Here is a 24,267-nt window from a genome sequence, read left to right on the forward strand (position 1 = left end):
CTCCAGAATAGACCACATACTGGGTCACAAATCGGGTCTGAACCGATACCAAAAGATCGGGATAGTCCCCTGTATATTCTCAGACCATAATGCCTTGAAATTAGAACTTAATCACGACAAGAAGTATGGAAGGACCACAAACACGTGGAGGTTAAGGACCATCCTGCTAAAAGATGAAAAGGTCAACCAGGAAATTAAGGAAGAATTAAAAAGGTTCATGGAAACTAATGAGAATGAAGATACAACCGTTCAAAATCTTTGGGATGCAGCAAAAGCAGTACTGAGGGGGAAATACATCGCAATACAAGCATCCATTCAAAAACTGGAAAGATCTCAAATTCAAAAGCTTACCTTACACATAAAGGAACTAGAGAAAAAGCAACAAATAGACCCCACCCCCAGCAGAAGACAGTTAATTAAAATTCGAGCAGAACTCAATGATATCGAGACCAAAAGAACTGTGGAACAGATCAACAGAACCAGGAGTTGGTTCTTTGAAAGAATTAATAAGATAGATAAACCATTAGCCAACCTTATTAAAAAGAAGAGAGAGAAGACTCAAATTAATAAAATCATGAATGAGAAAGGAGAGATCACTACCAACACCAAGGAAATACAAACGATTTTAAAAACATATTATGAACAGCTGTACGCCAATAAATTAGGAAATCTAGAAGAAATGGACGCATTCCTGGAAAGCCACAGACTACCAAAACTGGAGCAGGAAGAAATAGAAAACCTGAACAGGCCAATAACCAGGGAGGAAATTGAAGCAGTCATCAAAAACCTCCCAAGACACGAGTCCAGGGCCAGATGGCTTCCCAGGGGAATTCTATCAAACGTTTAAAGAAGAAATCATACCTATTCTACTAAAGCTGTTTGGAAAGATAGAAAGAGATGGAGTACTTCCAAATTCGTTCTACGAGGCCAGCATCACCTTAATTCCGAAACCAGACAAAGACCCCACCAAAAAGGAGAATTACAGACCAATATCCCTGATGAACATGGATGCAAAAATTCTCAACAAGATACTAGCCAATAGGATCCAACAACACATTAAGAAAATTATTCACCATGACCAAGTAGGATTTATCCCTGGGACACAAGGCTGGTTCAACACTCGTAAAACCATCAATGTGATTCATCATATCAGCAAGAGAAAAACCAAGAACCATATGATCCTCTCATTAGATGCAGAGAAAGCATTTGACAAAATACAGCATCCATTCCTGATCAAAACCCTTCAGAGTGTTGGGATAGAGGGAACTTTCCTCGACATCTTAAAAGCCATCTACGAAAAGCCCACAGCAAATATCATTCTCAATGGGGAAGCACTGGGAGCCTTTCCCCTAAGATCAGGAACAAGACAGGGATGTCCACTCTCACCACTGCTGTTCAACATAGTTCTGGAAGTCCTCGCCTCAGCAATCAGACAACAAAAAGACATTAAAGGCATTCAAATTGGCAAAGAAGAAGTCAAACTCTCCCTCTTCGCCGATGACATGATACTCTACCTAGAAAACCCAAAAGCCTCCACCCCAAGATTGCTAGAACTCATACAGCAATTTGGTAGCGTGGCAGGATACAAAATCAATGCCCAGAAATCAATGGCATTTCTATACACTAACAATGAGACTGAAGAAAGAGAAATTAAGGACTCAATCCCATTTACAATTGCACCCAAAAGCATAAGATACCTAGGAATAAACCTAACCAAAGAGGTAAAAGATCTATACCCTAAAAACTATAGAACACTTCTGAAAGAAATTGAGGAAGACACAAAGAGATGGAAAAATATTCCATGCTCATGGATTGGCAGAATTAATATTGTAAAAATGTCAATGTTACCCAGGGCAATTTACACGTTTAATGCAATCCCTATCAAAATACCATGGACTTTCTTCAGAGAGTTAGAACAAATTATTTTAAGATTTGTGTGGAATCAGAAAAGACCCCGTATAGCCAGGGGAATTTTAAAAAAGAAAACCATAGCTGGGGGCATCACAATGCCAGATTTCAGGTTGTACTACAAAGCTGTGGTCATCAAGACAGTGTGGTACTGGCACAAAAACAGACACATAGATCAATGGAACAGAATAGAGAACCCAGAAATGGACCCTGAAATGTATGGTCATCTAATATTCGATAAAGGAGGAAAGACTATCCATTGGAAGAAAGACAGTCTCTTCAATAAATGGTGCTGGGAAAATTGGACATCCACATGCAGAAGAATGAAACTGGACCACTCTCTTTCACCATACACAAAGATAAACTCAAAATGGATGAGAGATCTAAATGTGAGACAAGAGTCCATCAAAATCCTAGAGGAGAACACAGGCAACACCCTTTTTGAACTTGGCCACAGTAATTTCTTGCAAGATACATCCACAAAGGCAAAAGAAACAAAAGCAAAAATGAACTATTGGGACTTCATCAAGATAAGAAGCTTTTGCACAGCAAAGGATACAGTCAACAAAACTAAAAGACAACCTACAGAATGGGAGAAGAGATTTGCAAATGACGTATCAGATAAAGGGCTAGTTTCCAAAATCTATAAAGAACTTATTAAACTCAACACCAAAGAAACAAACAATCCAATCATGAAATGGGCAAAAGACATGAAGAGAAATCTCACAGAGGAAGACATGGACATGGCCAACAAGCACATGAGAAAATGCTCTGCATCACTTGCCATCAGGGAAATACAAATCAAAACCACAATGAGATACCACCTCACACCAGTGAGAATGGGGAAAATTAACAAGGCAGGAAACAACAAATGTTGGAGAGGATGCGGAGAAAAGGGAACCCTCTTACACTGTTGGTGGGAATGTGAACTGGTGCAGCCACTCTGGAAAACTGTGTGGAGGTTCCTCAAAGAGTTAAAAATAGACCTGCCCTACGACCCAGCAATTGCACTGTTGGGGATTTACCCCAAAGATTCAGATGCAATGAAATGTCGGGACACCTGCACCCCGATGTTTCTATCAGCAATGGCCACAATAGCCAAACTGTGGAAGGAGCCTCGGTGTCCATCGAAAGATGAATGGATAAAGAAGATGTGGTTTATGTATACAATGGAATATTACTCAGCAATTAGAAACGACAAATACCCACCATTTGCTTCAACGTGGATGGAACTGGAGGGTATTATGCTGAGTGAAATAAGTCAGTCGGAGAAGGACAAACAGTGTATGTTCTCATTCATTTGGGGAATATGAATAATAGTGAAAGGGAATATAAAGGAAGGGAGAAGAAATGTTGGGAAATATCAGGAAGGGAGACAGAACATAAAGACTCCTAACTCGGGGAAACGAACTAGGGGTGGTGGAGGGGGAGGAGGGCGGGTGTTGGAGGGGAATGGGTGACGGGCACTGAGGTGGACACTTGACGGGATGAGCACTGGGTGTTTTTCTGTATGTTGGTAAACTGAACACCAATAAAAATTAATTAAAAAAAAAAAAGAAAAAAAAAAGGAATACTATGCAGCTGTAAAAAAGACAGAGAATGAGGAAGATCTCATTGACCTGCTATGGGATGATTTACAGGATGTATCTTTAAGTTTAAAGAAGAAAATGCAAAAATTTATGCTACATTTATATAAGAAAGGGAGGATATGGGCTCAGTTGGCTAAGTGTCTGCCTTTGGCTCAGGTCATGATCCCAGGGTCCTGGGAACAAGCCCTGCATCAGGCTCCCCACAGACCTTCTCCTCTCTGCTTCTCCCTCTCCCTCTGCCCTTTCCCCTGGCTTGTGTTCATTCTCTCTCTCTCATGCCCTCTGTCTCTCTGTCTCTCTCTCTCTCTCAGAATCTTTAAAAAGAAAAAAAAAGAAAGAAAGGAAAGAAGGAAGGAAGGAAAGAAAGAAGGAAGGAAGGAAGGAAGGGAAGAGAGGAGAGGATACAAGAAAATATACATGTATTTGCTAATTTGTGCAGAAAGAAATACAGGAAAAATAAACTAAGTACTATTAAGATTGGTGGTTGGGAACTTGGTAGAAAGAAGTAGGTCATGGAAGCAGATTAAAGGCTCAAGGAGGTGTACTCTGCATATTTTTTGGTATACTACTGAGTTTTAGAACCATGGTAATATTTCACAAGCCCTCAAAGTCATCATCATCATCTAAAATGCAGGGGGAAACCCAAAATGAAATATGAACAGTAACATACAAACTTAACTGTATTCGAAATGAATAATATCATACTGAGTAGGTCTAGATAGAGAAGTACTAACCCAAATAATGTGAGAAAACATTATTTTGACCTCATACAACTAGGCTGATGAGAAAAAATAACAGAGACATGGGTTAGTTATTCTAATACTTTACATGTATTCTAGGAATAAGACAATAAACATACCGGGAATAACAAAGAAAAAAAAAAAAGAAAAAGGGACTGGAGGTTTGAAAAGGGCTGAGTGGTACAGAGTAGGAATGATACAAAATGTGACCTACACAGAGATCCACAAACCCCTTCTCTGGAAACCTTTAATTTCAATGACTCAAAAGAACAATGAATGACAGGAGGGGAAGACTTCCATGAGGACTGGGACTAAAGGAAGAAAGTTATACCTTTTTCTCTTCTTGGGGCCTCATCCTGAGTCATAGTACTGGCAGGACCTATGAAAGTTTCCTCTCCTTGGTATACTCCTCTATGAAGACAGCAGGAACTCAGTTAAGAGGCACTAACACTGTTGTGCTTTGATGAAGTTTGCAAAGTAAGGACACTCTGAGAAGAGTAGAAAGAACCACAGTCAAACGACAGATATCATATAATTCTCAGGTAGAAGCAGCTATCCTTGCAACAGGCAGCAAAGCTTTGAGCTTTAGTAAACAACTGTGTCACTGGCAAAGATTTGGATCTCAGGGAAGGCAACTGAGACATGGGTGCAAGACTATCAGTTGTTTCAACTGGGGCCATGACAATGACAACCCTAGTTACTTTGCCTCCCTTCTGCCCTTCCTTCTATGAAATCAAATGGTCACAAGTAAGGTTTAGCATGATTTTTCTTCCAGGAATTCCTGAATGGGGCATTTGAGAATGAGCCCTTCCTTTTTTTTTTTTAATTTTTTTTAAATTTTTATTTATTTATGATAGTCACAGAGAGATAGAGAGAGAGGCAGAGACACAGGCAGAGGGAGAAGCAGGCTCCATGCACCCGGAGCCCGATGTGGGATTCGATCCCGGGTCTCCAGGATCGCGCCCTGGGCCAAAGGCAGGCGCCAAACCGCTGCGCCACCCAGGGATCCCGAGAATGAGCCCTTCCTATACTGAGTTGCATATAATTTTATTGCTAATAGTAAATATTCTTCAAGGAATGCATTACAAATGAAAATCTCTTTATTATAAAATAGGCATCCCTAGCAACTTGATAATATTCAAAGGACTGGAAGAAAAAGCAGAAAAAGTGTCCTATATCCTGCTCATACAAGGAAAATGGCCTATTGTTAAATTGAAGCAAAAGAAAGGATTATTTATCAAGAAATTCCCAGTTTATACACATCAAAATGGGATACGGGGTTGGACATGCCTTTTATTCAGGACAACTGTATGTTCAGGGGTGACTTGCTTTCTCTTTTGACTATCAGCACTTGCTCAGGGCTACAAAGGGAGTCCTGACTTTACAGGACACTGTCTTTGGCATCAAGTCTAAATACACTTCAAAGAATTTTGGGCATATATTTTTCATCATATCTTTAAAATCTGGTTAGTCTTGTACAGTGAGTGGAGATAAACAAGAGGAGTTCTTAATCACTTCACAATTTCAGAGCAAAATAGAACCCTCCTCGGTTTCAACAACCTTATGTGGCACTCTCCAAGTATGCAGCAATGTTTATTGTGGTTGACAATTTGCAGTTCCAAATGTAGAATAATAATGTCACCAAGACAAACAGATGGAAATGGATATTCCTGTTAACAGGTACATGAAGGAATTAAGTGTGACAATATTACTTATTGGGTTGAAGATATGGACAGAGAGAAACTTAGTGAAAATCTTCCTGAATTTGCAAGAAATACTTCAAAATTTTAACTGCTAGAGAGACTGGCATCTTTTGAGAAGGGTGAAGCATAATGTTGCTCATATGATCATTAGTCAAAATCTTGGGAAGTACCAGAGTCAGAGTCATGCATTTCTTAATGGTATCTGTACTGCTAAGAATTCAACCAGTGTTGAATCTTTCTGTCATGAAAAGATACCACATTTCGCAGCTTTTATGGCTTATGAGCTTGGCCAAAACTTGGGAACAAAGCATGACTATGTGACCTACTGGCAGATAGGTTCTGGCAATGACACTATTGCCAGAACCTTTGTCCTATGCATGAATTTCTTACTGTCAAAATGGACTTCAGCAATTGTAGCTCTGACTACTTCCACTAGCAATTGCATAAGCACAGAGACTACCTTTTAACAAACCTGAGCTCTGGCACTCCCTTGGAAAGTCATATTGTAAAGGGGAAAAAAAAGACACTAGGAAAGGAAAAGAATGTGATTGTGAGTGCCTTGTGATTGTGAGTGTCCTTGAATATTAAAAGGATCACTATTGTCTGCCCTCATGCCAGCTGAAGAAAGGTTCAGATTGTACATCTGGGATCCTTCTACAAAACCTGAAAATTTCTAAACCTGCTGCCTCAGAGTAGATGAGTGTGACCTGTGAACACTGTAATGGCATCTCCAGGTGATGCCAGACAGATATCTACAAGCAAGATGGCACTCCTTACAAAGAACAAGGTTACTGTTACCAGGGCTGATGCTGAAGCATCAGTGTGTTAAAATTTTTGGAAAGGGCACAAAGGTTACCTGGAAAGCTGGTATCATTACATAGAATACCAAAGGGGGCAGGTTTGGAAACTGTGGCAGTCAATCTAAAGGGATGACTAACATCTTTAGTAAGTGCAAGGCCAAAGACACAAAATGTGAAAAAAGGCTGTTGACTGAACTGAAAAACATCAAATGCTTACCCAGTTCCCCATGTAGGACATGTAGTATTGGAGTGCAGAGTTTTGTAAAGCCATAGACAGAAATGATGAGAAGAAGATGAAGGATGGTACCCGACGTGGTCTACAGAAGATCCATATTAATCAAACCTGCTTAGATACCACTCCACTCCGCTATGACTACAACCTGGACAAATGTCATGGAGGGGTATTCACAAAAATTTTAAGAATGTCACTGTGTCTACATCTATACCCCTCCTACATGTGAATCAAAGGGTTATAGGGACAGTTTGAATAGTGGCCCAACTCTACATGTTCCCTCTGACTCTCAGTATGACAAAAAGCTAATAATCCTAATCTGGATCTTGCCTAGCCTTTTACTATTTTTCATTGCTATTATCTTTTTGTTTACTTACATCCACTGAAGATCTAACAGCAGTGTCACTGCAAAAAATTCATCAAAGCAAGATTAACAAACCTGACAAACATTTGATTATCGCCTTCTTTCTGGTAATAAAGCTGAATATGAAGTCACACTAAAAGGACTTTTTTTTTTTTAAAGATTTAGTTTATTTATTTGAGAGAGAGGGAAAGGGAGAGAGAGAAAGAAAGCGTAGAGGGAGAGGGGGAAGCAGACTCCTCACTGAGCATGAAGCTTGATGTAGGGCTCAATTCCTCCATGTGGAGATCATGACCTGAGCAGAAATCAAGAGTCAGACGCCCAACTGAGCCACCCAGGCACCCCACTAAAAGAAATGTTTAAGAATTGGACTGGACTCTGTAGCTCTGGTGTCCCTCAAGTTCTAGGGAAACAGGAATTCTTCCTTTTTTCCATCTGTCTCTCCAAATGTTGAATAATTATTCATTTTAAATTAAAAGAACTTAAAGCAGCTCCTTATATGAAGCAATCTTTCTTGTTCTGTGCCATCCAAAAATCAGGTTTCCAGAGATACGGGGCAATGAGAGGCCTCAAGATGTGATCTTGACATAACAAGGAGAGTGCATCCTCCATAGTAAGGCTGAAGTTTATGACCTTGAACTTAAAGAGCTATTACTGAGCACCCTAACATTTCTACAGAGAGTTCCTTCAAAATGATCCCTGGAACTTATGATTCAGAGCATCCATTGTAATCTATTCTGTCAATCTGCTCTAATCTTAAGGGTTTTTCCTTAGATCAAAGGAGTATGTCAGATGAGAAGTATCTCATTACTAGCTCCAGGTGTTTTAGATGATTCTCATTCCAGTCACTTTGTCTACTTGGCTTTCCTCTTCATTTTTGCATCATAGTATCTATTGCTCTGGCCTCAGCAGATTGGCTTTGTTCGTAACTTTTCTTTTTTAGATTTATTTATTCATGAGAGACACACAGAGAGAGGCGGAGGCATAGGCAGAGGGAGAAGCAGGCTCCTCACAGGGAGCCCGATGTGGGACTCAATCCCGGACTCCAGGATTACGTCCTGAGCCAAACGCAGATGCTCAACCACTGAGCCACCCAGGCATCTCATGGCTTTGTTCATAACTTAACTGGAGAGGACAAACATCACTTGTTGTTTGATTAAAGAAGGAAAGGGGTACCTGGGTGGCTCAGCTGGTTAAGTGTCTGACTCTTGGTTTCAGCTCAGGTCATGATCTCAGGGTGCTGGTATCGAGTCCTGTGTCAAGCTCCATGCTCAGTGCAAAGTCTTCTGGTCCTTCTCCCTCTGCTCCACTCCCTGCTCTCACTCTCTCTCAAATAAATAAATAAAATCTTTTTAAAAGGAGGAGGAGAAGAAGAAATGGATTAGACAGTTCTACTGTTGAATGAGGCTCTGCAGTCTGAGAATCTTTTCTTTCCCAAAAGGTTCAAATTCTACTTACTAGCCATTCATTCACTTATTCATTCATTTATGCTATAAATATATATTGAGCACTTACCAGTAGGTTAAACCATGTAAAATTGACGGTATTAGGCCATTTTCACCTACAAAAAATGGTAATTTCATATGGTCCAACCTAATTCTATATCCAGGCACTATGAAACCTACCTTTAGATTTCTGCTTATAAATGAGAGGTGAGAGTTTTTGATACCTAAAATTTCTTTTAATCCTGATTTCTTATAAATATTATTATCCCCTGTAACTTCACAAGATCGGCCTTAATTTCCTAGAGCAGATAGTCCCTACTGTCAAGACTTAGAACAGTACTGAACAAATAAGAGACTAGGGTGTGCCTGAGGATCCCACCAACAGTTTTTTGGTAGTTACTGTTCTACTTTCTTCTGAGTTTCAAAAACTCATCAAAGAACAGAAACCTAAGACTTTATTTATCCAACCTCAAAGGGAATAACAATACTGGCAAAATATGACTGTGTGCCATCCTACTTACCTCACAACCATGGAGTAGAGAACCTGGAAATGGCACATATAAATAATAACCTGGAACTTATCTAGAAGAGATTTAAACAAATCTAGTATTCACTGAGGTGACAGGAGTCTATCTCTTAGAAGGACAGTGACTTCACCTCCCTGAACAAAGACTTTTAAGAATCACTAGTGAATCTGAGAATAACAGAGAGACCCTGCTCAAATCAAGAAGAAAAGCTACTAACCACAGCACTACATCCTCTTTCACTTCCATAGTTTAAGGCATGGTTGGAAAAGACTTGAGATGTTATTCCCCAACACTCTTCTCAGTCCATTAGTGTGGAGTAATTCCAGTACCTGGATGTTCCAGTATTACAGTTTCAAAGGATGGTGGAGGGCTAGTAGCAAAAGTAAGAGTAGACTCCATTGTATCTAGGCCCCTGCTATAGAATCTCTTCTGTGAGCATAATAATGGTGTTTGAGTGTCTGCATCACGCCGAGCCTTTTGCTTTAGTTGGTAGAACTTGTACTGGGTCCAGCCATATACTCCACAGTTGAGCAGACCCTGGGATGATGCTGTTAGAGCCTGGAGGAGATGAAGTGATGGAACCCATCCTTCAGATTTTCAAAGATCAAGGGAATAGTACCCATTCCCCTTATTTATAAAGCATTGTTATATCTCCTATATCTCAAACATCAAGATCTGGTGTCAGTTTTTTATATTTGTCTAGCTCTTCCTGAACTTACTCTTCACACTGTACCTTGTTATGGATGACTGAGACCTGGTCATATTTCTTAGCATATACATAAGGGAAACGAACTGGTTTCAATGCTCTTCCTTATTACTGCCATTTTCCAGGCGAGGCTTGAGAACAATGCCCAATCAGTATAGTCAGATAACCAAAAAAAAACCTTAAGTCTGATGAAAGAGGTAAAGTGAGAATCATTCTATTTCTGTATTCCTCTCTCCCTGTTTACCTAGAATAGCTAATTTATCCCATTCAATTCATCCTGAATGGGAGAAAATCATCACTATCAGTGTTTCATAAAAAACATTATCTGGTAGATCTTGTCTTTTTGTTACCCATCCCTAAAAATAACACCAATAAGATGAAGTTAACTAGAGATACATATGCTCTGGAATGCATGGCAGCACTTTCACAAAAAGTATCTGCTTCATCTGTGAGGAAAATTTCACATTCTTCATAACTGAATATAAATAATACATTTTCTCTTTTGCAACACAGAAATAAATATGCTAAGGGAAAAAACTGTGCTTACTGCATAATGGCAGTATAAGAGAACAGGATAAGAGGGTGTGAGAAAAGATGTTGAAGGTGTTACCTGGAGAACACAGAGGGCCATGTGAAGCTTCATGTCCTGTGGCTTAGTTAGCTTTATGATCATCAGAATGACAACTGTGAAAACACAAAGTATAAATCTTCTTGCCAGCCGCACCTGTTTGAGCATAAAATTCCCGAGTATACATGCCTACATACTGGGAGAAATAAAGCTATAGGCATAATAAAGACTAAGAATGAGATTAATCAGTTACATAAACCACTGGGCCTTCGGTCTACAACTTCTATTCCTCATTGACTAAACTTTGCAGGTTATTAGTGTAGCAATGATGATAAGACATACTATGGGAAGATAAGTTGCACTTCTTAGCATTTCAGAATTTATCAAGCTCTTTCATAAGCATTATCTGATCCTCACTACACTTTGTGTAGTACAAAGGACAGGTGTTAATACCTCTGAGTTCTATCAGGATGTTTCCTCTCTTAGGTTTCATTTCATGTCCAATTACCTTAATGTCTAAAACACAGGAAGAAAAAGAAGAAAGTGGGACCAATATAGATTTTACAGCTGGACAGGAATTTTATAAATTGCAGTCATCTTTCTTGGTGAGACCATTTTGCTTGATCTGAACCCAGTAGGTGCCCTCATCATTACCTGGCTCTTTCCCTTAAGATACCTACCTGGACCCCAGCAGCAAAAGAAAGCCACTGGGTAGAAGCGAACCCGCTGCTCCACAATATGAATCACTGCCCACTGTTCACTCCCCAGGAAGCCAGTTGATTTTACAAACTTCTTATACAGAGTCTGGGCTTGGATAAGTAAGACCTAAACATGGGTACAGCAGTGAGTAGTTTGCCTAAGGCTTGGCCTTCCCAGCTCTAGCTTCCTATTGTTGTAGAGGGATCACTTCTCTCAGGATCTGAGAGCAGAAAAATTCATTCTCCTGTCTTTGCCATCAAAGACTGGCTTTTTCTGAAAGAAAATAATCTTCAGAGTCAACTTTTTGCTTGCCCAAGGGAAATGGACAGATAGCCAAACCTGTGGTTACCATGTTCAATACATAAACTTTACATCAACTCTCAGGCTTTTGTTTCCTAAGTGAGGCTAATCACAGAATGTATGGGAAGTCAAAGCTAAGATCTAACCAGACCCTTTTTAAAAACACTTTGCTAGAGATTGTGTTAGAAAGTATTCTGTGCTTAATACCCTTAAAAGAAACACTTTAGGGGATCTCTGGGTGGCTCAGCGGTTTAGCGCCTGCCTTTGGCCCAGGGCGTGATCCTAGAGTCCTGGGATCGAGTCCCGCATCGGGCTCCCGGCATGGAGCCTGCTTCTCCCTCCTCCTGTGTCTCTGCCTCTCTCTCTCTCTCTCTCTCTCTCTCTCTCTATGTCTATCATAAATCAATCAATCAATCAATCAATCAATCAATCTTAAAAAAAATTCTTTAAAGAAACACTTTAGCACCATGGCTGAGCTTAAATTCTCAACTCTAAGCAAAAGAAGTTTTAAGAAGTCTCTTTTTGACCTTAGGTGGAAAATAGATAGTTTTCCCCTTCCATTTGGGGGCTATTCAAACAAGGTTAAGTTAATGAAAAAAATATATAAATCAGTTCAGAAGTCCAACAAACTTTTTATGGGGAATAAATTAGGCAATAATCTTGGTACAAATCTTGGTAACAAGTCTAAAATTTTCCCTAATAATCTAGACCCATTTTCTAAGTTAATAAGCCAATTATTTAATTAAATTTAGCCATGTAATTTCCTTTCCCTACATACATAGAAATCAAAAGGAGGCTTTTACTTATTTGGGAATATTTATGTCTAGTAGAAGCAGTTCTGATTCTAAATGCCCACTGAAGCTTGAGTTATTTATTTTTTTTTTAAGATTTTATTTATTTGAGAGAGAAAGAGCATGGGAGCATGAGCAGGGAGGGGGTGCTGAGGGAGAGGGAGAAGCAGACTCCTTGCTGAGCCAGGAGTCCAACTCTGGGGCTTGATCCTAGGACCCTGAGATCATGACCTGAGCTGAAGGCAGACACTTAACCAAATGAGCCATCCAGGCACCCGAAGCTTGGGTTATTTAAAGAGGCAAACAAGGGACAGCCCTGGTGGCTCGGTGGTTCAGTGCCGCCTTCAGCCCAGGGTGTGATCCTGGAGATCCAGGATCAAGTCCCACATCAGGCTCTCTGCATGAGGCCAGCTTCTCCCTCTGCCTGTGTCTCTGCCTCTATCTCTCTCTGTGTTTCTTGTGAATAAATAAATAAAATCTTAAAAAAAATAAAGAGGCAAACAAGAATCACCAGGTGAGGCTCTGAGATACCTGCCTCTCTTGTCATTCAGTAGAACATCAAAACCATCCTAATATAAACTATTCATTTCACCCTCTTTACAAAGATGCTGATTTGAGCCAAGCTATCTCTATAACTTATTTTTAAGTTGTCAAAGGAAATACTCCATAAATTTATTTGGTACACATGTGCCAGCTGTGCCAGCAAAACAAAACATATCTGTGGGATAAATCTGGTCTGCAGGCAGTTTGTAATACTTGAACTAGCATGCGAAGAGAGGAGAAAATGACACTGAAAAGTAGATATGGCAAATAAAAAGGCATATTCACTCGTGTGCTGATTTTGTGCTATGCATTTATGTGTAAATGACATACTGTTCCACGGCAAATTATTTTAACTGTACATCATTCTGATGATGTCAAATGAGTATTTAGTAAATGCCTAAGCCACTTTAACCCCAGTGAGACATAGCATAAATGCACGTATAGCTAGTAAAGGATTGAGAAAAGAAACCTTCATTATTTGGAAAATTATCAAATTAAATCAAAGCATATTTCCTGTGTTCTGGAGTGTTAGCCTGTATAAACGGTATACTTGATATATACTAGTTTTCTGGTGTGGTCTTCCATGAGGATCCACAGAAACATATATTAGTTAGTTCTAGGGTGAGCATAATTCTCACCTAGTGAATATAGACTCTTTCCCCACTAATCGTTTAATTTTGGGAAGCCCAAATACTGAGGTAATAATTAAACTATCAATATCTCTTAGCTACCTTCTTAGTTCTGGGACTTTAGGAAATGTTTCTCCATCCCATTTTTCCCAGGCCCTGGAAATGCTGCCCTATCCCTCCAAATCCCCTTTTTCTAGAAAGGCAGGTGGCACCATACCACAATGGTGAGGAGGCTGAGGAGAAAGCTGGTCAGGAAAATGGTGATCCCATAAAAATAAAGTGCACTACAGACTGATGTGTTGGCAGAAGGCAGTTCAGCCATGGCTGATGGTGAATACATCAGAATACACCTAGGAAGAGAATCAATGGACAAGAGTACTACTACGGATACAAGACTAGAGAGATACGAGAGATACCCATTTGGTACAACAAAATTTAATAAGTATGCAAATTTTACTTATCATTTTGCCAACCCTTGCCCATAATACCTTATTCCTTCTCATATACACATTATCTTCCAGTCACTTTGCATTATATTTCTACTTATGTATTTTTTGACTTGATTATACCTTGTTCTATAGACTACACCAAATTTCCATATTACCTTGTTCCAAATACAAACAACTTGGCCAGAATGTATGTAGAAAGTCTTTTCCATATCTCTATATAAAAAAGAAAAGGTGTAGTCTACCATTAAAATGATAGATTTGATCCTTGCTTACCTGTGGCTCTGGCTGAAGTTGTGGAAACATTCACTGATATTGCCCAGACAGAATACAGGTATCATCAACAGCAGAGGTATCAGGCTGGGAAGAAAAAAAATATCAACCTAATATTCAGATATTTTTAAGCTCTTTCCCCTTCATAAAATACTCTGTTCTTCTCTCAATTCCATCACCCCTCCACTTTCCACAAATACACACCCACCCCCACACACACACATTTAATTTCTTCAAGAAAAGTGCCTCAAAAACTTTATGTATACTTCTTGTCCAACTGCTAGGTAAATGGAGTGGAGAATGCATTTCATATCTAAATTAATGAACCCTAACAGACAGTCTTTGGGTGTGGGTCAAAGTGAAAGGAAAAATCTAACAAGGAGTTCTGTGCTAACATTCTATGACAACAAGGAATAGCTTCATTTTCATCAGCCCCTTCCCGGGAGCTTTCTCAAGGTATACATTTAAATAATCCATTATTTATCTAGCTAAATATAGCCAGGTCCCTATAAGATGAAAAGACCCAGAAATAAAAGTTACAAACTCTTAACATCAACTCTGATATGACTACTACTTTAGATGAGATCCAGACCCTTTGGGGGGTAAATACTTTAAAGACTCTCACCCAATGTGTTATAAAGGTGGATGAGATCTTGAAAGCCATCTGCTATAACTCTTTATGATATAAAAAGGGATTAGAAGTCCAAAAACTTAAAGGGAAATATTTGTTGAAGGTCACATAGAGTTAATGGCAGAATTAAGGCTAAAATGCAAATCTGTAACTTCAAACTGCTTGCTTTTTCTATCTGGGAATATGGTACTAATGATCCTATGTTTGTTGCTTCCAACTCAGGCTCTGTGAGGACCTAGGAGTGATAGACTCAATGGAAATAAAAGGCACTGTCCTCCTATTTGTTCCCACCTGGGCCATAATAATGAGTTTACACCTTTCTAGAATGGAAAGCAAAAACCTTACCTTGACAAAATGATGGCTATTTGACCAATGTGACAAGTATAATCTATAACCTGTGAAAAGAATAAATACTAGTAAAGTCTTAGAATATTGTCAATCATAATATAATAAATATCAGGTCATCACATACCACTTGAATAAACAAAAATCCCCAAGAGCCACCTTGCTTCTGTCAAACAATATTTACTACAAAATTCAAATAAATAGATAATTCCTGGGATGCCTGGGTGGCTCAGTGGGTTGAGCACCTCCCTTCAGCCCAGGGCGTGATCCTGGGGTCCCAAGATCGAGTTCTGCATCAGACTCCCTGCACAGAGCCTGCTTCTCTCTCTGCCTGTGTCTCTGCCTCTCTGTGTGTCTTTCATGAATAAATAAATAAAATCTTAAAAAATAGATAGTTCCTTAGCATGGGAGACAAGAGAATTTTATCTGTATTTCTATATTCTAAAACATACAACAACAGCCACGAAGAGAGCCTGTGGAACGTACCCTTAAGTAAGACTTGGATATCACGATAAATTCTCTTAAGAATAAAGGTAAGTAGGACTCCTCCCTGTTCTATTAATGGTTCAATCTATGCCCTTTTAGATCCGGGGAAGTGTGGACTTTTCCGACCTTATGGGTGGAGTAGCAGTCTATGTATAAGATGACCAGCAGAAAGCTTAATAAGCCAGGACTAGCATAATAGAGAAGGGTTATATAAGCCCCTTGTAAATAATACCCATGAGACTCTAGAAGAAAGAACATTCCAAACCCCCCAGCTATGTTAGACACTGAAAAATAGCTTACAGAAGAATGTTATCTATCCACTGGAAGTTTATGGTAAAAGACTTTGAACAGAACACTTTAAAGTGAGAATAGAATAGAAAATAAGTTTTTTCTGTTCTGAGGTAAGAGTTTATATTATATTCTAGAATGGCATTGTTAGGAATCAATAAGCATTAAGTGAGCAATTAATCAATAATCAGAGGTGGGTAACTGATTTGCCCTAAAAACTATGGATCAGGAACAGCAAATGATTTCAAGTAAGATAGCCACTGCTGACTCAAATAAAATGCGAAAAAAGTAAAATTCGTCTTTGGTGACCTCTTCCACCTACGTCCCTTCATCTATTTTTACTCTATCCTCTAGATGTCTATTCTATCCTCAGGCTAACCTGTGTTTAATTCTCGTTCTTACCTTGCTGTCAGTGAATTTCTGATTTTTTTTTTAATTTTTTTTGAATTTCTGATTTAAAAAAAAAACCTTACTGATAATAGTTTAGGGCAAAGTCTTGCTAGGATATTTAAAAGAGAACTCAAAATGAAAAAAAAATTTCAAGATTCCTGATATAAAGCTATGATGACAGAATAAAAGGCAGTGAGGTTAAAATTTGGGGTTAGAGTCTGTCTTCTTGGAATGATAGCATGAGTTATAAAGCAGAGTATGTGCATTTCTATGCCAAGAAAACAGTAGAATGCCATATATGAGAGCTAATCTTATGTCCCTCCCTCCCCTTCCTTCAAAGATTAATTTGTTTTCCTCAAGCCTCAGAAAAATATCTCTTCATGTTGTTCCCATTCTTGGCTTTTGGTCTCATCATGGTAACTTCTTTAGAGAATGACTCTGTAGCCAAATAACATCTCCCAAATTCCAGTCTCTTAGAGCTTGTGAGTGAATGAATAGAAACTTGAAATACTAGCCATATAAGGCTGTTGAATTTTTTTAGACATTGATCTCCTTGAGGGAGGGAAATGAACAGTTTTTTGTAGTATCTTCCAGCTCTAGGATTCTAGGATCGTGTAGGCAAACATATAAAAGTGTATATATATATATATGTATATATATAATATTAATTATTTTATTATTAATAAATAAATTAATAAATTGTAGGAAACTGAGAAACTCTACAAGTTTAAAATATAGAAAAGTAATTATAAGTGTTGGCTCTCCAGAGGTAAATGAGAAAAAAACACCAGAATATAGTCCTGTGTTATACAATGTGATAGCCACTAGCTAAATGTGGTTAAATTAATTAAATAAAATTAAAAATTCAGTTCCTCAGTCACACCAGCTACATTTCAAGTGCTCAACAGCCACACATGGCTAGTTGTTACTAAACCGGACAGTAAATGAAATATTGTGATCATTGCAGAAAGTTCTATTGAACAGTGTGCTTGGACAGACTATAACATCTTGTTCAGGATGCTAACTAAGGGAGATCCTTTGCATTAATTTTTCAATGATTTCCTTATTGCCCATTTTCCTTTCAGCAAAAAAAAAAAGAAAAAAAAAGGAGAGAGAGAAGTTTTCAAAGCATTCTCTGCTCCTTATCTTTTCCAACAATATATATCTAGAACAAGGCTATAAACAAGCAAGAAGCATATCTTCTTTAGAAGTCAGTCAGATGATTTAGAGTATCACAGCATTTTAGAGCTATAAGGGACATTAAAGATCACATAGACCAACACTTCATTTTATGATGAAAACTGATGCCCAAGAAAGGGAGACAATATGCCCCATATCAGATAGGACATAAGTGACAGAACTGTGTCTAGAAGAAGAGAGATTCCTTGATTTACCCTCAAATATCTTTTCACAATGCTATAGTACCATTTGCTCGTTCAACAATTTTTTAAATTTAAATTCAATTGGACAACATATCGTACATCATTAGTTTCAGATGTAGAGTTCATTAATTCATCAGTTGCATATAACACTCAGTGCTCATCACATCATGTACTCTCCTTAATGCCCATTACTCCATTACTCCATCCCTCCATCCACCTCCCCTCTAGCAACCTTCAGTTTGTTCCCTATAGTTAAGAGTCTCTCATGGTTTGTCTCCCTATTACCTCCCATTCAGTTTTCCTTCCCTTTCCCTATGATCCTCTGAACTGTTTCTTATATTCCACAGATGAGTAAAACCAAATGATAATTGTCTTTCTTTGACTTATTTCGCTCAGCATAATACCATCCAGTTTCTATTCAAATTTTTATTGAATTTCATCATGTGTATGATAATATATCACTTTCATTTGGTCTAGAACTGATCTGTAGGCCCTAGAAAAAGGTAGGTGGAGAAGTTTTCCAGATTCATTTACTCCATGTCACTCTTAAATAAAAATTCCCCTTTAAAAAAACCACAACCGGGGTGCCTGGCTGGCTCAGTCACTGGAGCATGCAACTCTTGACCTTGGGGTTGTAGGTTCAAGCCCCATGTTGGGTGTTCAGAATACTTAAAGATAAAATCTTTAAAAACAAACCCACAACAGAATGGACACTGTAGAAGAAAAAAAACAGGAATATTTAGTAAGATTTATATAATAAGATTAAAATATATCATGACAGCCAAAGAAAGAAATAAAATTGCTAACATAATAAAAATGTTTTCTACCAAGATCACTTAGTGATATACTAAAAAAGAATCAGAAAGAAACTGAGTGTATATACAATTGCATACTATTCAGCAATAAAAAAGAATGAATTACTTATACATGCTATAATGGATAAACTTCAAAAGCATGATGCTAATTGGAATCAATCAGATACATGAGACTATATATTGGATGATTCCATCTACATGAAATGTCCAGAAAAGGAAAATCTATAGAATCAGAAAGTAGATTAGCAGTTGCCTAGTGCAGAGGGGAGAGCAATAAATTAACAATAAATAGACATGAAGGATTTGATTAGGGTGAAGAAAATGTTCTGGAACTGATTTATGATATTACTGTAAAAGCTAGTTAAGTCTGCTTTAGAAACCATTGAATGGTAACTTAAAATAGATTAATTATGTGATATGCAAATATGTACACATACACAAAAAATCCAGAGGTACTTAGTGTTCTCCTCTCTGTTGTCAAGTGTAATACTATACAGTGTCCCAAATTCTCTTTGAACCAAAGAAGGAAGACAGCTACTCCCTGGATCCATCTTGTTTTCTGATTACCACACTTTAAACCCTCTGCCTTTCTGCAAACCATTATCTGTTATCCACATGTGCTGAAGAAATAGAGCAGAGCAAAACAGACACTCTTCCTTTCCAAAACTGTAGCCCAAATCCCATTTGAGCAAACTGTGTTCCTTCCTGACTCTTATTCTTTAGTAACTATGAAGTTTAGCATAGAGCTAAGATGGATGGAACCAGGCAGTAATAACAATACCTTAAATAATGTTTCCTATAATCAAAACCTTTGTATTTTTTTGATGGCAGGAAAGAAGAGGAAATCTTTTCAACAGAATGGAAGCTCTGTGAGCATATGATTTTTCTTTCATTAACCTGCATGCATTCACATACCCAGTGCTGAATGATTACACCATTTATCAAGAACATGGATTTGTTTTAGCACACTGTTGTTAACTATTAGCTCTAAATAAAACTTACCAGTGGAAATGTGCTCTGTCCACTCTGGTTGTGTCTAATCTTCAGCTCTTTGTACAGATACCAGATGTAATTGACAGTGTAAAGAAATGAGGAAATGTAGAATATCTAGGTGAAAATTAAAAAAAAAAACTTACCACAACTGTCTTCTTTCAATTTATTACATCATTTTCTCTATAATAATCCTACATAATTGTCTATTAGTAACTTACCATCTAGCATCCATAACATGCAAAACTGGGCCACGTCTAGAAATTCTACCCAGGCCTACTTAGTATATGTTCTGGATTCCTTATTTTATCCTTTTATTTTATTTTATTTTTTTATTTTTTTTATTTTATCCTTTTGATTAACCACAACATTATCCACTTCCTCTGACCCTACTGTCCCCTTTTATAAAAATATCATAGAATATTTTTTTTCTATTTTACTTTCTAGTTGGAAAGACCATAAGCAGTTCCGTTTCTTTTTTTTTTAATTTTTAAAATTTATTTATGATAGTCACAGAGAGAGAGAGAGGCAGAGACACAGGCAGAGGGAGAAGCAGGCTCCATGCACCGGGAGCCCGACGTGGGATTCGATCCCGGGTCTCCAGGATCGCGCCCTGGGCCAAAGGCAGGCGCCAAACCGCTGCGCCACCCAGGGATCCCCAGCAGTTCCATTTCTAATAATGACAGCCAGGCTATTTGAACCAAATTTCTTGTTAAAAAAATTAAAGAAACTGGATGAAATATTTTTAAAATCCTTAAAAGAATCAAAGCTCTGACAAGATAAGAAGGAATCAGTAGGACAAAATCCCAGAGAAAAAAATTTCTGCTTCCATCTTTGATGAAATAATAGAAATACATTTTGCCTTTTAGCCTCAAAAACTAAAAATTGGGAAAAATATATGAAACACTTGGTTTTCAAACATTAAGTAACAATCAGTGCAGAACAGTAATCCCTGAAAGAAGAAAAAAAGGGAGTGTCCCAGCTTACTGGTGGGAAAAGTGAGTGCAGTGAGGGGGAATTCAAACACATGGAATGTCTTGGTGAGTAAGTAGACAGAGTTTAGAGTGTGGAGAGGCCAAAGCATCTATAATACGTGAAGCATATTATCAGAGAAGAGGTAGCCACACAGATATAATGCTCTGGAGATTTGCAGAAGTACCCCCAAGTCCTTGATTAAGTACTGATCTATGCATGTGAGACAGAAAACCATGAAGACCAGGAACAGAATAACCAGAGAGAAATAGGTGAAACAACTTCCAAAGCAATAGTTTGTGTCTCCATTATCCAGAGTGCAAAGACTTCCTAATATATAGGTAGGAAATGAAAGTACTACAGAATAATAAGGTAGAATTCTAAGAAGAGTATTGGCTCACTAATGGGACAAATTAGCTGTACATGAAAGACTGCCTTAATGAAAGTTTAAAAGCAAGCCTTAGAAAAATAAACAAGCCTTGAAAGGATCAGACAGATTCAGAGTTAGCTACATCCAAGGCAAAATCAAATTTAAAGGAAAAAAATATATATATGTACATATATATATATATATGAATATATAGGAAAGGAATATATATATTTTTTTCAATGAACAATGTAAAGTCTGCAATGTCTGGCATCTAATAAAATCTTATAAATCTTGGTTGGCTTGTGAGCTCCACTGAGGAGCCAGAGGTTGGGCAGCTGCTGCAGCCCTGGTCATTCCTGGTCCCTGGACCCTCAGTGGCATGGTGTGCAAGTGACATTAAAGTGGCCCTGGTTCCCCAAAATGGAAGCACCTGCCCCTCTGCCCAGCTCCATACATGATCAGATTATGTAAACATATGGGACAAGACCGATAAGCCTGAAGCTTTCCTGAAGCCTGTTCTGAAGCTTTCTTACATATCTGGGTACCAGGTTTTACCTGAAAAGATGGCTGCCATATACTTTTTGCAGCTGGTTTGATAGCACATTTCAGTTCCAACTTCGCATCCTGAGAACATTTACACATTTCTGCAGGTCCTTTTTAAAATACAACTTGAAAGACCTTAAAACTTCCTGCTAGCCACAAGCAGATCTTTCTCTTCTGCTCATCAGTAAACAGCTGTGATCCACTATGATAGATTTTCCAAACAAAAATACCTGGAGCACTAGTTTAGCAAAAGAGGTCCTCAGTGCCACTCAACAAAGCACAGTTTCCCTAAATTCTTTTAAAGAAGTGACCATATTCAACTACTTGAGCTTTGTTATGGCAACCCCCTGTCCAAACTTACTTATAGACTGACACCTTATTTCCAAGGCTGAGGAACAGAAAGTAGCCTCTGTTTTGAGGAGGTAGAAGTATACATTTTTTTACTATTACTTGTTTAGAACCACATTTTACAAAATGCCTTGTTTCCTTTATTACTGTTTCTAGAAAGGAAAGTTTTATTAAAATTGTTTTAGTCTGAATATAGAAGAGTTTTAAGAATTAGGGTTTATTTTGAAAACTTCTGAGTTCAATTCTAACATATCCCTGTACCTTTCAAAGTAAGGTAAAATTCAGAGACAGCTGTTCTGATCAGATGGTTTAGAGAAATTTCTGGAATGTTGATATTCTAAGATTCCTTATTAATGAATGTCTGACTTCAAATCTAACCAAAAACTGCAACATCATTCTTTGTAGATTTTTATTATATAGTGTTAACAAGCTTACTTGTGAACAAATAAAATGCTTCAGCTATTTGTTTACCTTGCCTTATTTTTTTTAAGATTTAATTTTTTAAAAGATTTTATTTATTTATTCATGAGAACACACAGAGAGGAGAGAGAGAGAGAGAGAGAGAGAGAGAGAGAGAGAGAGAGGCAGAGACACAGGCAGAGGGAGAAGCAGGCTCCATGCAGGGAGCCTGACCTGGGACTCGATCCCGGGTCTCCAGGATCACGCCCTGGGCTGTAGGCAGCACTAAACTGCTGAGCCACTGGGGCTGCCCAAGATTTCATTTTTTAAAAGATTTTATTTATTTGAGAGAGAGAGAGAGAGAGAGAGAGAGAGAGAGAGAGAGAGAATGAGCAGGGGGGAGGGGCAGAGAGAGGGAGAACCAGATTCCCCACTGAGCAGGGAGCCCAACATGGGGCTTAACCCCAGGATCCCAGAATCATGACCTGAGTTGGAGGCAGACACTTGAGTGACTAAGCCACCCAGGTGCCCCAAGATTTTATTTATTTATTTGAGAGACAGTGAGTGAGCATGAGCAGGAGAGGTGCAGAGGGAGAGGAAGAAACAGATTCTTCATTGAGTCCAGAGCTCTACATGGGTGGGTGGGGCTTGATCCCAGGACCCTGAGATCATGACCTGAGCAGAAGTCAGCTGTTGCTCAACCTGCTGAGTCACCCAGGTTCCCCTTACCTTGACTTCTTAAGAATTATTATAAATGATACAATGAATCAGGGAAATATGGCCCACACCCAAGAGAAAAATTAATCAATGGAAATGGACTCAGAAATAATAGATCATTAAAATCAGTAGACAAATATGTTAAGGAAACTATTACAAATACACTCCATACCGTCCAAGAAGGTAGAGGAAAGTAGACAAATAGAGATATGGAAGATATAAAAAAGACCTAAATTGAAATTCTAGAGATGAAAAATACATGAAGTTAAAATATGACAAAGTTGAAACTGCAAAAGAAAAGATTAGTGAACTTGAAAGTATAGAAATAGAAAATATCTAAAATGAAACAGAGGAAAAAGACTTTAAAAAATGAGTAGGAGTGGGCAGCCCAGGTGGCTCAGCAGTTTAATGCCACCTTCAGTCCACGGCGTGATCCTGGAGACCTGGGGTCGAGTCCCACATTTGGCTCCCTGCATGGAGCCTGCTTCTCCCTCTGCCTGTGTCTCTGCCTCTCTTTCTCTCTCTGTGTCTCTCATGAATAAATAAATAAAAATCTTTAAAAAAAAATGAGTACGATCCCCTGGGTGGTGCAGTGAGTTAAGTGTCCAACTTAGATTTCAGCTCAGGTCATGATCTCAGGGTTGTGAGATCAAGCCCCATGTCTGGCTCCACACTCAGTGCAGTCTGCTTGGGTTTTTTTTTTCTCTCTCTCTCCCTCTGCTCCTCTCCCCCACCTCAAATAAATAAGTAAATCTTTTTAAAAAAATTAGCAAACCCTCAATGCACAATGGAACAATATCAGGAAGTTTAATGCACATAGAATTGGAATTCCAGAAAGAATAGAGAAGCAGGGAAAAACAAGATATGTTTGAAGAAATAACCAAATTTTTTTCAAATTTAATGAAAATATAAAGCATAAAAAAACATGAAAAAGAACACACCGAGACATATCCTAATCAAATTACTGAAAATCAATGACAAACAGAAAACAAGAAAAGCACCCAAGGGTGGGCACCTGAGAGGCTCAATAGTTAAGTGTCTGCCTTGGCACATGTGGTGATCACAAGGTGCTGGTATCGAGTCCCTCATAAGGCTCCCCCTCTCCCTCTGCCTCTGTTTTTGTCTTTCTCTCTCTCTCTGTATCTCTCATGAATAAATATTTTTTAAAAAGGCATCCAGAGCAAAAAGTCTTATTATACACATAGGAACAAAGATCAGAATGACATCACATTTCTTATAAGAAATAATAAAATCTAGAAAACATGGACACAACATCTTTAAAATAACTGGAACAGAAAAAAATTGTCAACCTAGAATTCTATACACAGAAA

At 38.4% G+C, this 24,267-nt stretch overlaps 1 protein-coding gene across 7 annotated transcripts in view; it reads right to left on the reverse strand.

Annotated features, from left to right (window-relative positions):
- TMEM116 (transmembrane protein 116) overlaps positions 1–24,267 on the reverse strand; it is a 117,984-nt gene that overhangs the window by 15,681 nt on the left and 78,036 nt on the right. For 3 of the 7 annotated variants that reach the window (XM_072725160.1, XM_072725157.1, XM_072725154.1), the window contains exons 5-13: positions 19,600–19,704; positions 15,237–15,286; positions 14,264–14,347; positions 13,759–13,891; positions 11,260–11,404; positions 10,622–10,695; positions 9,635–9,863; positions 8,849–8,894; positions 7,480–7,628 (exon numbers count right to left, since the gene is read on the reverse strand). In XM_072725160.1, the coding sequence (XP_072581261.1) occupies positions 7,622–7,628; positions 8,849–8,894; positions 9,635–9,863; positions 10,622–10,695; positions 11,260–11,404; positions 13,759–13,891; positions 14,264–14,347; positions 15,237–15,286; positions 19,600–19,704 (873 nt within the window). In that variant the 3' untranslated portion in view covers positions 7,480–7,621. Of the gene's footprint in view, positions 1–7,479; positions 7,629–8,848; positions 8,895–9,215; positions 9,864–10,621; positions 10,696–11,259; positions 11,405–13,758; positions 13,892–14,263; positions 14,348–15,236; positions 15,287–19,599; positions 19,705–24,267 lie in introns of those variants that run through there. The other 4 variants (XM_072725158.1, XM_072725156.1, XM_072725159.1 and 1 more) reach the window with 2 other exon arrangements.

This window comes from Vulpes vulpes, chromosome 10 (genome assembly GCF_048418805.1).
Source record: "Vulpes vulpes isolate BD-2025 chromosome 10, VulVul3, whole genome shotgun sequence".
In the NCBI taxonomy this organism is placed as follows: domain Eukaryota; kingdom Metazoa; phylum Chordata; class Mammalia; order Carnivora; family Canidae; genus Vulpes; species Vulpes vulpes.